The following is a 17,181-nucleotide window of genomic DNA, read 5'->3' as shown; positions in this document are numbered from 1 at the left end:
GATTAGAAGACCTAATTTTTTCTTGCAACATAAATAGGACATGTTGGAGTGACCGATGTGCCTCAGAGAATTCTCATTCTCAGGAACAGGCTCCCAATCCATGTGAAGCAGAGTTCCTCTCTATCCCTATTTAAACACATCTTGGACCAGTGGAAGGGTAATCGTAAATTTACACCTGGTTAGCCTGCTATGTCTCTGATGGACAGTCAGTAAATCACCACCTACAAATGAAATATAAATCAAATTTGTGAGCCACAGTTGGGTTGCACAGCTAAGACTTTAAGGTGCTTAGTGGTCATTAGCCTAGTATACAGCTATAAAACTCTAATGTTTGATGAGTGCAGGTTTAATGGAAATAAAGTCATTTATTCCAGGGTAAACCCCTGCATTCAAAAGTAGTTGCCAAAAAAGCCTGCACTGCTCTTAACGGAGCTCCCAATCACCCTGCCCAATAGGCAGTGAGACTTTCTCCAAGATGTAAAAACAAATTTTGTAAAGTCTTTACATATAATAGAGAGTTTACATGGAGAATTTATGTTGCGTTCCTTTTTAATTGCATAAACATACTGGTAAATTATATTTCTCCATGCCCCAATAGTCTCAAAAGGCAATGTAAATAACCTCTTTTGTTTCACAATTATAAGTGCCTGTCACTGATAACAAATTGTGGTAACCTGCCACATAAAATATGTACCTTGTAAAATATACCTGTATTGCTTGCAGGTGCCACAGCATTTCATGCCACTATTTCTAACTACAATGTCAATGCAATATCTGTTACTTTCAAATGAAAGTTTTAAATTCTTACTCTTCTTGTAGATGAACTCCGATTGCTCACCCAGCTGGTTTGTCATGCCAAAAAGTCCAAAAACCATGTGCCAGTGGCTACTGATTGCTTGTTTTAAAGTAAAAAAGAACTTGTTGTTTCAAACACAAAGGCTTGTGACATATCTTCATGACTATTAGCAGGCTTCTTAGGATGAAAGGAGTGTGGGTGTTGTATTAGGGCTCAATATCTAGTACTCTTATGTTCTGAAACCTAGTTGCATAAATCATCCAACATCTCGGATGGGTAGCCACGATCCCTAAAATGTTGGTTCATATAGTTGACTTCTTTCTGACAAATATCATCTGAAACAAACCTACTCAGGTGAATCAGCTGGCCTTTAACTAAATTCTTTTTCTGCCACAAGGGATGTTGGTTTCCAAAATGTAAATAGGCATTGGAAAAAGTCTGTTTTCTATAGATATTGGACTTATATCTGCACTTTTACACATTCTTATATATGGTGACATCTAAAAATTAATAGTTTCATTATACTGTTAGTTAGTAAACTGTAAACATCAGTCAAATCACTGAGAAATTTATTTAAGTCCATAATCTAAGTAATGCTCCCCCTCCACAAAATGAAGATATCATCATCACCAGAGGCTGCTCCCATAGCAACTCCCTCATGTTGCTTGTAATATTCACCTTTGAAGTAGACAAAATGGTTAGTAAGCACAGTTTCAATACACTGATAAATCAAACTGGTGTCATTACTGTTCATGTCTGTCCCTTTGACCATAGCTTCTAGAAACCATTCCAGGCGCTGGTCATGGGGTATTACTGAAAAAGAGATCTTTAATGCCTATAGTAACAAACAGGCCATCTGGTAAAAATGGTAAGCCAGCCACACTTTGCCAAGAGTCCTTAAGTAATTGCATCTTATGCTCATAAAACTGCTTGAGCTTAAAATCCACAAGTTTGGAGAATGTCTCAGTCTTAGATCTATTGTGGGAAAATTGTATGTAATGGCCATATCTTCTATAATCAAATCAATGCCATGATAGGCTATACTGGTTTCATTAAGAGAAGCATCTGTAAAGAACTCTCTGTTGTTCAGATATTCCAAAGTCTTGGATAAATAGAGAAATCTGTCCATCAAAACAACCCCCCCCAATCAGGTTTCATTATTCGTACATTTTTATTGTTGCAAAGTGATAACATCAAGTCTCTTTCTTCTGGTGTGAGGTTATAATACAAAACCTCATATGACTTCGATATCAAGGTCAGTGACTTTGTTATGGTGAAAAACCTCAGGATCCCGGCAATTTTTGGGATCCCTAAAATACATAAATCTATAACCGAAACCCCTTTGAGACCTATAGTGCCATCTGCAGGCTCTAAGACTGAGCCATTCTCCAAAGTTGATGATTTTAAGCATTCACCGCCAGCATTTGTCTACCAACTGTTTGTCCCTGTCCATCCCATATTTTCCCATTGGATTGTGTGCATTTCTACCCCTGTTTTTCTCTGCTTTCCTGTGTTTTTGTCTGTCTTTCCTTACACACTATCCTGTCTCCCCTTCCTACCCTGCTTTCCCTTTCATACTTACCCCCTTTCCCTTCTGTTAGAAAAAGGACCCGCCCTCCGTCCCCCCATCCTGAATACTCCTAGATGCTGTTTTAATTCCCACTATTTTCATTTCTTTCTCTTGTATGAATCCATCATGTGCCACATATATGGGCCTCATAGCAGTGTCCCTGCAAATAATATATGGTGACTTAGTTGTATGTAGCACCTGGTATTGTCCCACTGAGGGAGGCAATAGCATGCACAGCCTAGCTGCTACAGGCACTGCTTTATATTGAGATGTGTCAGTCTGAGTTCACTGTTTTGGATCTGATGTTACCATGTTATGTAACACTCTGTGGCTTCACTATTGCACATTTGGATGTACATGTCAAATTGCTTTATTTATCTGCACAATTACACTAGATTGAAAGGTCCACAAACACCACTTGCATACTTGCTACCTGCCTCATTTGCATACCCTCACATATGGAAAGCTCTATACAAACATGATACATTTTTGTTTACATATTCATTGCCTCTCTGTGTCACCAAGCAGTGCTACTTAACTGTGTAAGTCTTTCATGGGCGTGCATCATACCTTTATGGCTCCCAGCCATCGCTACAATGCATAGCAAGCAAATAGCTGCTAAAAACAGCAACTCAAGCAAGTACAGTTCAGGCAACTCAAGACTGAACAAGTACAGCCAATGCAAGTTACTGTAAATCCAGCATAACTGGTATCACTTTCTGGTATATTGTATAGGACAGTCTGTAATATATGAATGCATTAACCAGATATTTCTCTGTTTAAAATGAATGCTCATATCATCATGTGTTACAATAAGTAATGTTTTTATATTTTAGATGAATAAAAAGCCCAGACACAAGAGAAAAAAACATTATGCCTGGACTCCACTACAAAATTATTTACTTTAAACTATGTCAAGATTGCATTAAAATGTTAATATTAACAAAGAGCAAGACCCTTAAAAGGCACACAAAAATACCATTTAATTTTAAACATTATTGTTTTTCTATAATTACTACAACAATTTTTAAGAGTATTCTAGTGACTGCTTCAGTTTGAGCAATGTAAAGTTATAGTACGGGCAGGAGAAGACAGGGATGCAGAAATATGTTTAAATATCAAGGTGAGTTTAGTGCTACAGACAGTTCAAATATCAGATAAACACAAATGTGAACATACTGGACTAATTAATTGTAATCTGTAAGGAAAACTAATTTCAAATTTAACAATAATGTCTTTGTAGTAGTACTACTGGAATTTAAAATTATAATAATGACGCTTGCAGAGGCATTGAACCCAGGATATACTGTATGCTAAATAACTGCTACTTCATGTAGAATAACAAGGAGTCCCTGACACACTAGCATGGTGTTTTAAGATCAAATTCAGGATGCACACACACACACGGAAGCACATGCACACATAGCTTCATAGGACCATAGGTAAGTAGAAGGCAAGCTGCCCTTGTGGGCTATTTTAAGGTTAGCCAAATTCCCTTTTTTGTGAAATAACCTATCCCATTTGGACATGTTGTTTCTGCCTTGTATCCTTTTAGTAAGGTATCTAAGTGGGTGTTCCAATTGCATACATACACACACTCTCATGCACAAAGAAGCACAAGCACACACATACACACACACACACACACACACACACACACACACACACACACACACACACACACACACACACACACACACTCTCAGAAAAAAAAACTCAGCAGCATTGTATTTGATTACTGAAACATGAAAAGAAAATGCTGACCATTCTCTGAAAATTGATCATAGGATTTCTTGTACAGTCTGTAAAGTTGTCGCTGCTGCTTGACTAAAAATGAATATCTTGATAATGAGGTACTAAGTTTCAGGTAGCACAGTGGTGCAGCAGTTAGTGTTGTTGCCTCACAGCAAGACATTCTCCAGTTTGATTCTTGGCTGAGGTGCCTTCTGTGTGGAGTCTGTATGCCCTCCTGTGCATTCACATGGGTTTCCTCCAGTTGCTCCAATTTCCTCCCACATTCCAAAGACATGTGTCTGGAGCATTTCTCCCTGAGACTTTGCTGAAAATGGGCTTTGCCCCGGTCAGACTTTCCCAGTAAACAGATGTTAAATAAATAAGTTTCCTTTAAGATACATTTTTTTTTTTCAATATTGGAAAATTTAAATTGGATACCAAAGTGATAAAAATTTTGTCAAAAACAGGGTTAAGACGTCAAAAAAGCACAACTCATAACACTGCAGAACAAATAGAAGTACAAAGAAGAAAGTAAACTAAATACATTATGAAACAAAAGCTTAGTGCACAGGTTAACAATAAATGATGTAGCATTGTGACATCCTATTTACTTCTGAAAAAAATAGATAAAAATACCAAAGTGTTAAGATAAAATATCCTAACAGGAAAATAATAACTTAAAAATCACTGTCTACAATGAACATTTGTGTGAAACAGAAATTAACAAATATATATATAGACATCAGGACCAGAGAAGGCAAAGGAAATTTCAGTAGTTTTCCTTTAGCATTCTATAGAATTTGCTTTGCTCTCACTGGGAGATGATCTGATGTTACCTACTTTTAAGTATTTTAAGTGCCATTTGTTGTTAGGCATATGCAGTTCAGTGCTTTTAAGTCAAGCCATTTTTGTAATATATACTTTAATAATCATGCAGATAATTATTAAAATTCTCAGATCAGCAGAGTATAAGTCAGGTGGCGGGATGTATAAAATAGCAGATTTTCCAACAGCTAATATACTGAAATTCTAATGTTGTTATTTTTGTTGCACTGTATTAAATAGTTTTTGTATAATATCAGCCCCAAAATGTGTTACACATCACATTATTTAGATTGCATACATTATATCTGGCTGAACAAGATAGAAAATATGACGTTTTTGGCTGGTGTCAGATACACATTGTAAATTATCATGACTCGTGTGTACTACAGTTTATAAAAGGGATATAGTTAACGTTAAGCGATAGTGTTTGTTTTTTAATTCATTTCTAATAAATTGTTCCTGAGATGACCAAAATATTGAATATTAACATGCATTTCTGAATTTGAAATTTAGTATTAGCTTATATAATTTTGAAATAGCTCTGTCATATCAATTTTATAGTCAGAATCATGGCAAAGGTAAATTTTGAATTAAGCAGATACCATATATGGTTTAAATACCCTTTAAGTAATTTAATTTCAATCTTATTGTTCTACCATTATTTTTAAATACAGTCTCATATCAATTTGTTTTTTATGAAAAGGGAAACTGGATAAGTCAGACATTTTATTATTCATTAAAATATTAGGATTTAGATTACTTGAAAAGGGATATAGCTGTTATCCATGTTTAATAAATGTATTAAATTTTGAAACAATGCCATTAGACTAGAAAATATTTAGTATATCTTAATTTTTTTATTTCAGGTAGGGAAGAGCCAAATAATTAAAACTATATTTTGTAAGATTTAAACCAAATCTATAACAATGCTTGGCACCAATGATTACGTGTTTGATCATGACTCAGGCTTTTCATTAGCCTACCTATAGTAAGACAGTACATGCAGAAGTCAGGTAAACCCATATAATTCAGGGATAGTAACAGTGTTTTCCCCATTTTACCTAGAAAACCCCCAGCACAGTGATTTTGAGATCAAATTATTTTCACTCATTAAATTCCACAGACTCATTGTTAACCCAGAGGCAGTAATAACTGCATGGAATGTATGAGGTTATGGGTTCATTTCTGAGATTAAGGTTATTTTCTTTTTTTTTTCATATTCTAGTAGTCAAAAACAATGTCACAAAAAGGGTTTTCATCATCTGTGTGAATGTGTGTGTGTGTTTCTGTGTAATTTGATCATTACGTAGTAGCACAGCATTTGAACAAGTTACTCCCTCTGAAAAGTAAGATGACAGTACAAATACAGTTTGCATGAGGGATTAGGAAAATGTTGTAAACATAGTGGGACCAGCCTCATCAATTAAAAGTAACCAAATAAATAAAGTGCAATCTATGATAGCATTAAGAGAATAAATTGCTGAATCACCACTATTTTCTGATGACATACTTACAGTTAGGACTGTCAGACAGATGAGTGGGGCAAATGGAGCAAACAACCCAGGCACAAGGTGTCAGGTGGCACAATTGGCAGGACTGGCATTCAGTTTCTGAATGCTGATACTGCAATTGCTGTCAGGTGTGAAGTGTGTCAATAGAAATGAATGCCGATACTGGCTGCATTCTTGGTCATATCCCCTTATACTCTGTGTGTGATACTCAGATGTATCAATCACTTTGCTGCTAAAGCTTTTTTTTTTTGCTTTTGGTCCTCAGGTATGAGGAAACATTTTTTTTTGGTTTTCTTCAGCTCTTAAAATTGGGGGACACCAGATCAGAGAAACAGCACAAAGGCACAGGGCACCAGAATAGTTAACTGCAGCTCCGAGGGAAGTTTTATAGCCTACATGGCAAATTATGCTGGTTTGCTCTTTTTAAGCAATACACTTTCAGTTAGGTTCTGTACAGTTTGATGTCTTCTCAGATTGCAGTTCTTGATAAGTTATATACTATGTCTAGGCAGATTAATTGTACTTGTATATTTCACTAATAGCAAGACTACAAATTTCCTTTTTTAATATTAAGTGTTGGGCTCCCTATTTGTGTAATATCAATCAACCTTCATAGATGCCTTGAACGTAACTGGATTTTATGTATGTGTGGTAAGGATAAATGTTTAGATTTACATGTATTGTGTGTAGACATACTACTTAAAGTGAGTATAAATGTAATTCAACTTCCAAGCTCTACAGAGGTACCAGGAAATTTCTACATTGGTAGTTTCAGGACTGAAAAACACTAATTTTCTGCTTTTCAATTAAAAGAAAATATGTTCAGTATTGCAGCTGCACTCATTTATTTATTTTTTCATTTGCATCCCCATAAGCATTATAACTAGAATGGTCCTAGACAAAATATGCGCAGCCATATTTCGAATGTTTTACAGTACTTCTTTTCATACAGTAACATAATTTTAAGAAACAGCTCCCATGTTTTCATTTCATTCTTTGACCTAGCAAATTGAATTCTCAGCATAGTTTCCATCTGTGGAGCTAAGCAAGACAATGACTTTGGGTCATCTGTATTATACTAAAAGCATTATACCATGACATAGTGAAATACTGCAGCAAATCTGTTGAACCTCTACCCCCATCTTATCCTAGCTGGGAACTATGGCTTCTGGCTTTGATAACTGTGAGTAGGCAGTATCCTGAAGGACTGAGTGCAATGGTAAATGGGACCCTGCAAAGCTTATAGCATAAGGAAACATCATGCAGTTCTTATTACAACTATCTTTTAAGCCTACTCTTTCCCTGCAGACCCACACATCTCCATCAAATAGAGTTTCAGAAAGATACAGACAGCCTAAAAGACATTTTGATATTCTGAGAGGTCAGATGAGCTCACCAGTATCCAATTATTATGGACTATAAGGAACTTAGAATAATTTCTATGATAAGGTATTGAATAGCATAGGACTACAAATTGTTTCGGGGAAAAGAAGCATACTAGAAATGGAAGAGGCCTTTGTACAAGCATATGGAATTAAGGATAATTCATCCTTCTCAGCCACCACAGCCATTCTTCATCCCTAAACTACGTGCTTTATATCAGTACTTAAGAACCTCCTTCAGTTCTAGTCTAACCAATTAAGATGAAGATGAGGCTCCCTGGGCCATCCCAGCATCAGTCTGTGATAGGCTGCACCATGTTAATCATTGTATTCCTACCTGGAACTGGCTTGTATCCTTGACATATTAACAGAGCTCCCTTTCAGGCATATGGTGTCTCTGCACGGGCATGGAATTCCTTCCTGAGCTACATTTGCTGCTTCATAACTACTGCTTTAATAATAACCAGGGCAATGTGCAGTACCAAATAAAAAAAAAATACAGCTGTTCCTTCATATCACTTCATGTGCTTCATAGATCTTCACTTATAGATAACACGAAACATCCTTTTTTGCAGTCTGATAAGTAACTCTTATTTCACTATAGACACTTTAAGTAAATGTTGTGAAGTCAGTCATTGATTTCATTTCATTTTCTACTCTCCTTGATCTGTCCTTACTTTTTCATACTTTTGTACTACAACACAACATTCAGCACCCACTACTTTTTAACCAAAAGAAATAGCCATTAGTGTGTTCACTGTAGCTTAACTGATATTTAAATTTAGTAACAATATCTAGAAGGAAGACAAAAAATGTGCACTTACCAAAAGGAAACAGGGGCTGACAAACTTCCAACATAATCGCCAGTACAAACCAGGCCTTTGCCCAATCATTTGTTCAATGTCATCACTGAACTTCCCAACACCTAGAAAACAAAGATATTGAGATCATTTGGTTCACATAAGGGTCTGCACATGAGCCTGCATGCAGCACAAAAGAATTAACCAGCAGGTACAGTTCTTCTCTGTCAGCAGTGGTATTATTATATTGGTCTTATAGTCAGAATCGCATTGTTATAATAACCTTAGTCTTGAGCTTCTCAAATGATAAAGGAATCGCTTAAGTGATCACTATCCTCTTTTCCCTTTCCTACACAGCCAGCCATCAGCTCATCCTTGTTTCCCCATCCTATATCAGCTCTACCTGCCACTTGTAACCTGCCAGGGATTGCTTTGACAGGGTTTGGGCTAACTAAGATAAATTGGGTGACCTGGGACCACACATCATCCTTACTGTTGGGTTGTAATAACCTAGCCTCACCCCCCCCCATCTGAGCACTTCTTTCCACTAAAGACCATGCATCCTCACAGGGAGTACCTATACAAATGTCCCCCCAAACTGGAATGGGCATGGTCATTTCTCCCTGCTAGTGCTATTAATCAAACCCAGGTGCATAATTAGGGTGTTATCCCTTTATGCAAAGACACTGGCTCAAGTTGTCAGTATTCTGATACATAACTCATACAACCTTAAACAGACTGACCAGTGACATATCGGTTAGCAGAAATACTCAGAATTGAAAGACCATGTGTATTCCTTCATTAACATCTTTACATGGCCATATCTTGAAGGTATATAAGCTATAAGGCATGCAACTCCATCTATTTTATATTTCCATCACTTAGGTTGTCAAAGGTTACTTGTAGAGTGCACATATTTTTGTTTTTTTCCATGCCTTCCTCAGTGCTGACCCATTATTAGAGCATTTGGTGGGAAAGAAATCATGGGGATATACCATACTATACTTGTCATATGTTCTTAGTGTCCTAACAGTGGCATCAAGAGTCATACAAAAATGGGTGGGTCGACCTTTCCTGGAGCACTTCAGTATGCTGTTGCAGGACACAGTTATCAATTTTTATTATTATTTTAACATTTGCTGACTTGGTATCTGATCTGGTCCACAGACACTTTTCAGACACAATTTGGTTCACAGGGACAAGTATAAATTTACTTCTCACTATATTGACAATTTAGTCTGGCCAATAAACCAGGAATATTTTGGACAGGTGAGAAGAAACTGTAGTACCTGGAGAAAACCTGGCAGACATGAGAAGAACATACTAACTCCACAAATATACCAATTAGAATCCAGGATTGAATCCAAGACCCACATACTGTATGCCAGTGATCTTTCCACTGATCCACCATGCTGCTCCTTCATAGGTGTAGAACATGCTAAATGTCATAACTGTTGAGTTCCTTATGCAGTCTACATATACAACAAGCTTTGCAATAGTATCCTGCTTATTTTATCATGAAACAAATATAATAAAATATGCTAGTTTTGTTTCATTGCAGAAAGCAATACATAGTATAATCATCATTATCGTAATGGTTACTGGAACAGATGGACATGGGTATTATTCCTTATCTTCTGATGATGTGGACCATTGCAAAAGATCATTTTCCAAATCTGAAGTCTTAATATGCATCTGGTGTATTCCTTTACACCAGACATGAAATCCAAAGTTTGCTTAATAATTGCTAGAAGTCATAATGGTTATGTATGAAGTATCCATTTATTAAACTAGCAGAATCACAATACATTTTATTCTAATGGTGGATGACTGGAGCTCATAAGGTAAACGTCAAGCAGCAATGAGTTTTAAGTCCATTATGCCTTACTATATCATACCAGCAGAAGTGGGAGGATCACTGTAACAGTAAATCATGACATTTGGGTTTACCCACATCCTGTGCATCATTTCCTGCTAGATTTTCCAAGCAATAGCTATGTTCCATGTCAGAGTCTTGTCAAGATCTCATGTCAACCAAAATACTGCTATAGGTAGAGTGAGGCTCCCTTCTGTATCCCACATTATTCACGTTCTCTTCGGTTCTTCTGACCAGTTCTGAATGCTATTGATCCCCCAGCCATGCAGGCAAAATTTCAGTTGTGCAGTGACTACACTAGTTTTTGTGAATTTTTCAGTTTGCTGCTACTTTACTAAAAATCAAAGACATCTTCATATTCTCTGAAAGTCTGAGTTACGGCTTCAAAATCAGTAAACAAGTGTGCCTGAGGTAAACAATCTCTACGAAAAAGGGGGGAGCACATTGGACCATGAGAAAGATGGAAACATCCCAGAAATGCCCTATTAATACATTTTGAGTAAATGGTAAAAGATTGAGGTGGTGATACTGAAATGGTATGTTGAATTGTGTTCTTAATTTTTCTGAGAAAATACCTGTGAACTGTCTGGTATTTGCCAGTAAATTCCATTTTACCACAAAGTAACAGAGTGCCACAGAATTCTGAATGGCCCTTTCAAATTTCAGTTTCTTAGAGTACAGTTCACCTCTTGTCATCAGCTATCAGCATCATGGAGTCACTGACATGGTGATGTCAGCAGAACCATGGCTGCCACAGACTATGTGAGGGGGCAACACCATGTGAAGACGTTGGGTGGGTATTCATTTTAGTATGTGGATTGTTACAGTTAGACATGGATAATTTTAATAGAGTATAAAGAGTTTTGCACCTCCACAGCCTTCACAAATGAAGATATTTTATAATGTGAAAGTGGCGTTGTTTTACTTTTAATGCTTGAAATGGTACATGTATTGGCTATACTCAGTCAGCTGTCCTAGAACCTGAAATGCTACAAGTATCAGACTCCTTAGTTTTAAGTCTGGTTGGATCTATAACTGATCCTCACTAAAAGTGCAACTCACTGCTGAGAAACAGAAAGTGGGTTGCATTTAAATTTGTGTGCAGTTTCTAAATTCTACAAACTAATTTCAGGCTTCATGCAGGAATAAAATGCTGCAGCTATGTTTCATAAGGGTGCAGGCTTATAAATGATGGTGTTTTAGTTCACAGATACCCATACTTTTCAGTATTTGTGCAGGATTTTGACTTTTAATGTATCATATTTTTTTGTTCCTGCGGTTCTGTTTTTCAATAGTGAACTAAACAGCACATCTGTGCTCTGCTGATTATTTAAAATTAGCCACAAATCTGCATGCTAGATCATGTAAGCAGAAGTTTGGTTTTAGCTGCACTGGTGAAATACAAAATATTTTCTTTCATATATGTAATAAATACTTGGGGTCAACTTCTTTTGCAGCTACAAGACAAGATGATGCAAACAAAACTGTATTGCCATTCACGTCTATCATCAGATTGCATACTCCTTTACGGATTGGTTTGCAGGTTTACATGCAGGATACGAGTCTTCATGGTAAAAGGGAAACATGGAGGAACTGCTGGGTTGAGAAGAGAAGGTGCTCTGTTTTTGAATACCTGCAAGTCATTGATTATTGAATAAAAAGTGATTTTAACGATGTGTCTTCCTTCATACATTGATTGTTCTTCGGAGGTATACGGTAAAGTATTTTATACTCTGCAAAGTTTATGAAGTTTGGAAGCTTCAAATGGTGTAAGAAGCCTGATTTGTTTATCTTGTTGCTGATAGTAATTTTCCAAAGGGGACATCATAGTACACATAACCATCCCCTTAAAGACTAGAAGTTTGTAACCTACAAGTCATGGTTAATTTTTGTGTTTAGTATTAAATTCTCCTATTTTAGGATGTAATGCCTCTTTCCCTTCTTCATTTTAAACATTTCAAACTCTTGTTAAAGCTGGAAGAGAACTTGTGAGACACCTGTTTAACATTGTAAACTGACAGCATTATTAGTTTTGTAGGTACTTATTTGTTTTTTATTTATTTTATTTGAAGTTTGTTTACTGGAATAGTCCATTGGGCCGAGAACAGCCCATTTTCAATGGAGTCCTGGGGAGAAAAGCTATATAAAGACTTTATACAATATTAGACAAAACAACTCTATAAAAAACATTATACAATACAAACAAAAATGTTAAGTTTACTGCAGAACCTTAAAGAAGAAAATCACTAAAAACAGTAATATTCACAAATACATTTGATTAAACACTAGAAATATAATAGTAGAGGCAAAGATTCTGTCTGAGTTGTAGCAGGGTAGGAGATAAGGAAGAGTTACGTGTGGAAGAAGAAAGGAGGGTAACGTAAGGAGTGGTAGTATGAGAGTAGGGAGGTAGAGAGAAAGGTAGCTAAGAGGTGGTGTAGCTGAAGTATGACAAATGAAAAGAGAGAGTGAGGAAGAGAGATAAAATAGGGTACAGTGCAAACGGGAGTTATGAAGGGAGAGATTAAGAAAGTTCCCAGACGTATATGAGATGGAAATCAGGTAGGGTCTAGAGGGAAGCAAGGTAGAGAATACAGGTTATAATGCAGTGGGGGTTCCCATCATGTGATCAAAAATTGTAAATGGCGAACACGTATTGAGGAACCCGATTGGTCAAAACATCGCGCTCGTAACACGGAAATCGCCATAGGGAATATTTTCCCTTTACTTTAATGCAGTGCAATCTCGGAGTAGGAATATTTAAGTAGAGGGGTGTGTGAGGGGAGCAGATTCTGGTTATTGGATCTGAGGAGTCTGTGGGGTAGATGCATTTTGAGAGAGGAAGTGAGGGAGGGGCATAGAGAGGGATTGAAGATAAGTTTGTGAGCATGAATGAGTTGAAGGTAGATAAGATGATTGGGCAGTTCTAACCAATTTAGTTTGTGTAGGCCGTTGCAGTGGTGGGTGGAGGATTTGAAGCCAGTAGGGAACTTTGAGATTTTGTTGTAACAGGAAGAGAGTTTTGTCTTTAAAGATGATTGAAGGTTAGTAAGAAGTGAGGCACCATATAAGAGGGAAGGGATGAGGTATGTTGTAATGAAAACAAATTTAGTAGAGGGAGTGAGGCAGCGGTTGTGGCGGTAAAGCATACCAAATTTCTGGTGTTTTTTTTACATTAGCAAGTAGGTGAGTGTTGATCTTAAACTGTTCTTCAATGAGGACACCTAGAAGTCTGGTGTGGGATACTACCTCAAGACAGGTATTATTTAGACTAATAATGAAGAATGAGTTCTTGTCTATAATGGTGTTTTTTTCAAGAGTAAATATCATGAGTTTTGTTTTTGATGTGTTGAGTGGTAGGCGGTTATCTAACATCCGGTGCTCTGTAGAAGTGAAGGCATCTTTTTGTTAGTTTTAAGAGAGCTGAGGTGGTGGTGGCAGAACAGATGATTGTTGAGTCGTCTGCTTATTGTATAGTACCCTCATGAGTTTAACATGAGGGTACTCTGGTGGAAGTCATTTATGAAAATATTGAAGAGTAGGGGACCTAATATGGAACCATGGGGCACACCTGTAAGGGTATTAAGAAAGGAGGAAGTGGCTTTTTTCCATTTGACAGCTTGTTGCCTGTTGGAGAGGTAGCTGGTGAACCAGTTTATATAAGAGAGGGAAAGTTTAAGATTAGAGTGTTTGGATAGGAGAAGGTTGTGTGAGACAGTATCAAAGGCCTTGGATAAGTCTAGAAGGAGGGTAGACACTATAGAGCCAGAGTCACAGGCTTTATTGACAGTTTTGAGGAAGGAGAGTAGAGTGGTAGTAGTACTGTGGCTGGGTCTGAATCCGTGTTGTGTGGGGGTAAGAAGGTGGTTATCTATGAGGTAGGGTAGAAGTTGAAGATGGATGCATTTTTCTAGGACTTTAGAGATTGGGGATAAAATGACGATAGGTCAGAAATTGGGAATATTGTTATTGTTGCCCCCTTTATGAAGGGGAATGATAAAGGCCTTTTTCCAGAATTGGGGAACATAGGCTTCTTGGATTGATCGGTTTATTAGAATGGAGATGGGAAAACCTATGGCTTCAGCAGCTATTTTTAGGAATTGTGGGGGGAGGTTGTCAGGGGTGTTAGAGCATGGTTTCAGCTTCAGGAGGAGTATTTTTATGGTAGCATTGATGGAGAAGGGATGGGTTTGGGAGCAGGTAGTGTTAGAGGAGCAAGAGATAGGTGAAGATGAAGGTGAAGTGTTGCTAGAGAAGGATGTAGTCAATTTGGCTATAGAATCAATAAAGAAGGAATTAAATTGGGTGGCTAAGGCCAGGTCAGAGGCATTTGCATCAGGGCAGGGGGTGTCTTTTATGCCAGGATTGAGGAGGGAAGTGATACCATTCCAGAATTATTTTGGGTTGGTCTTGTGGTTATTTTGAAGTATGGAGAAGTAGGATTTTTGGTTGAATACAATCAGTTTTTTAACCTTGTTGTGAAGTAGTTTATATTAATTTAGGGTAGTGGGGGGTTTATTTTTCTGGTACCGTTTCCAGGCTTTGTCTCGGAGACGCATGATGGAAGTAGTTTCTTTGGTTAACCATGGGATAGTGTTGCTTTTGATTCTTTTGGTTTTGGAGGGAGCAAAGCTATTTAATAGATTTAAGAATGTAGTGTTGAAGTACGTAACAGCATTATCTAGGGGCATGGTCTTTAGTAGGCTCCAGTCTGTGTACTTTAGGGAGTTAGAGAAGGTATCAGTGTTGAAGTTTTTTAGAGACCATGTAGAGATATAAGTATGAGATAGTTGTAGGGAGGAATGAAGACGATATGTGAAAGAGGGGAAACTGATTGCTAAGAGAGTCAGGGAGGGTACCACTATCAGAGATATAATGGGGGTGACAAAACAGAATCCAGTCAAGGGTACTGCCAGAGGAGTAGAGCTGGGGAGAAGGAGGGTGGCTTACCAAGAACAATCTATGAAATAGGAAGAAGGCACTGAGTTAGAGATCAAGCTTGGAGGTAAGGGGACACAGGGATGCAGTGCTGGGCCCAACTACAGAGTTGCAAAATATGTATAGGAGGAAATATCTCTAGGGTGAAGTTCTAATACGGGCTGGGGTTGTTGTAGGTTGAGTTTGGAAATGGGGAGTGGGTGAACACTGCCCCCTAGTGGCAAAAGTGCAAATGGCTACTAGAATGTAATAGACATGGGCACGAGGAGAATGATGGGGGGGGGGTGGGAGGGATATAGACCATGGTAGACTCTTAGCAAATGGGTGAGAGCGCACTTCACTAAGCTGATACTGCTTGCTACTGCAGAACTTCACACATTTTCTGCAGGCACATGCTGCCCATGGCAAGAAGTCTGCTTACACAGCACATATATACAGACAGAATATGAATGGGACAGTGTGGTGGATGGTTATTATAATTGTGGTAAACTGGGCAATAATGCCTAGCCAGTGGAGGAAGCCAACATACACAGAGATATCCAGATGCCTAAAGCTATAATCTTCCTTAAAGGTTCTACTTCATTACACAAGTCAATGTACCTCTCTCTAGAGATGAACTATAGGGTGATTGTCGGCCTGAACATTTAATCTCCATAGTTCCACAAATACCCAGCTTGGTTATGCCAGGGGTTACTCTGTGTATGTTGCTATGAATGGGGCTTCCACCACTGGCTAAGCAATTTATGGATGCAGTTTATGACTAACTTTGCTATTCCACTGTTCAGCAATGGTTGAGGTCGTAGCTTATTAATAATTTATGTTCTGAATATCTTAGAATATGTGCCTTATAGCATGAAGACAAATGTTCCCAAATTCCTGCAGGTATGATCATGGAGGATATAGGTTCTGTGTCAGTTCACATTCACTGATCCTCCCCTGTCTATATGTCTGCACCACATTATAGGAGTCTTACTGCATGGCACATTGAGATTCACATGGTTAGGGACTCACCTGCCAGTGAAGGCAGCAGCTCTTCTAAATGGGTCCTACTGTAGCTATAAACCTTACTTTTAACTGCACACATATTTTATCCTTAAAACCCTTGTGTCTATGAGAAGGTATAATGCAAATGAAAACTACATGATGTAAGCATTAGCTCATTTTTACATCTGCTTTATTTGGTGTTATGAGTAGACTGAAGCTTGTTTTGGCACTCAGCTAGCATAAGGTAAAGAATGAAATTTAGATGACATGTCAGTTCATGAGCAATTTAGCTGATACATCTTTAGGATGTGGGAAAAAACTGGAGTACACGGGGAAAAAGCATATGGACTAAACATAAAGAGGGCATGCACACTACACACAGAAAGTACCTCAGCAGGGAACTGGTCTTCAGAACCAAGAGTTGTGGGGCAGTATTACTCTGTGAAAACATATCATCTGCAAAGATTCTTAACAGCCCATGTATAATACAGGTCTTGCATAATGTTATCCCTGTTATTTTTGGTTTATTGAATGGACTATATTTAAAAGTATGTTGTAGACTGACAGAGCATATTAAAAATAAAGAAAATAAACTCTGCATTTTAATTAACAATCCTGTCAAAGAAACTTCTTGACCTTCATTGTATCAGTTTTTTTTTAATAAAAGAACTAAAAAAAAAAAAAAAAAAAACACTAGTGAGGTGCAAAGAAAATCAACCAAAAAATATCTTCAGTGTATTTTCTTTTAATATCCACTTTTGTAAA

The 17,181-nt window shown here is 37.5% G+C and overlaps 1 protein-coding gene across 1 annotated transcript in view; it reads right to left on the bottom strand.

Moving 5' to 3' along the window:
* The window catches only part of SLC6A3 (solute carrier family 6 member 3), an 881,868-nt gene that overhangs the window by 257,290 nt on the left and 607,397 nt on the right, over nt 1-17,181 (bottom strand). The window contains exon 12 of the mRNA XM_044065141.1: nt 8,643-8,743. Coding sequence (XP_043921076.1) covers nt 8,643-8,743 — 101 coding nt within the window. The remainder of the gene's footprint in view (nt 1-8,642; nt 8,744-17,181) is intronic.

Source organism: Protopterus annectens, chromosome 3.part0 (assembly GCF_019279795.1).
Source record: "Protopterus annectens isolate FY-2018-M chromosome 3.part0, PAN1.0, whole genome shotgun sequence".
NCBI classification, from domain to species: domain Eukaryota; kingdom Metazoa; phylum Chordata; order Ceratodontiformes; family Protopteridae; genus Protopterus; species Protopterus annectens.
Note: the sequence above shows the minus strand (reverse complement) of the source record. Positions and strands in the feature narration are given on the sequence as shown.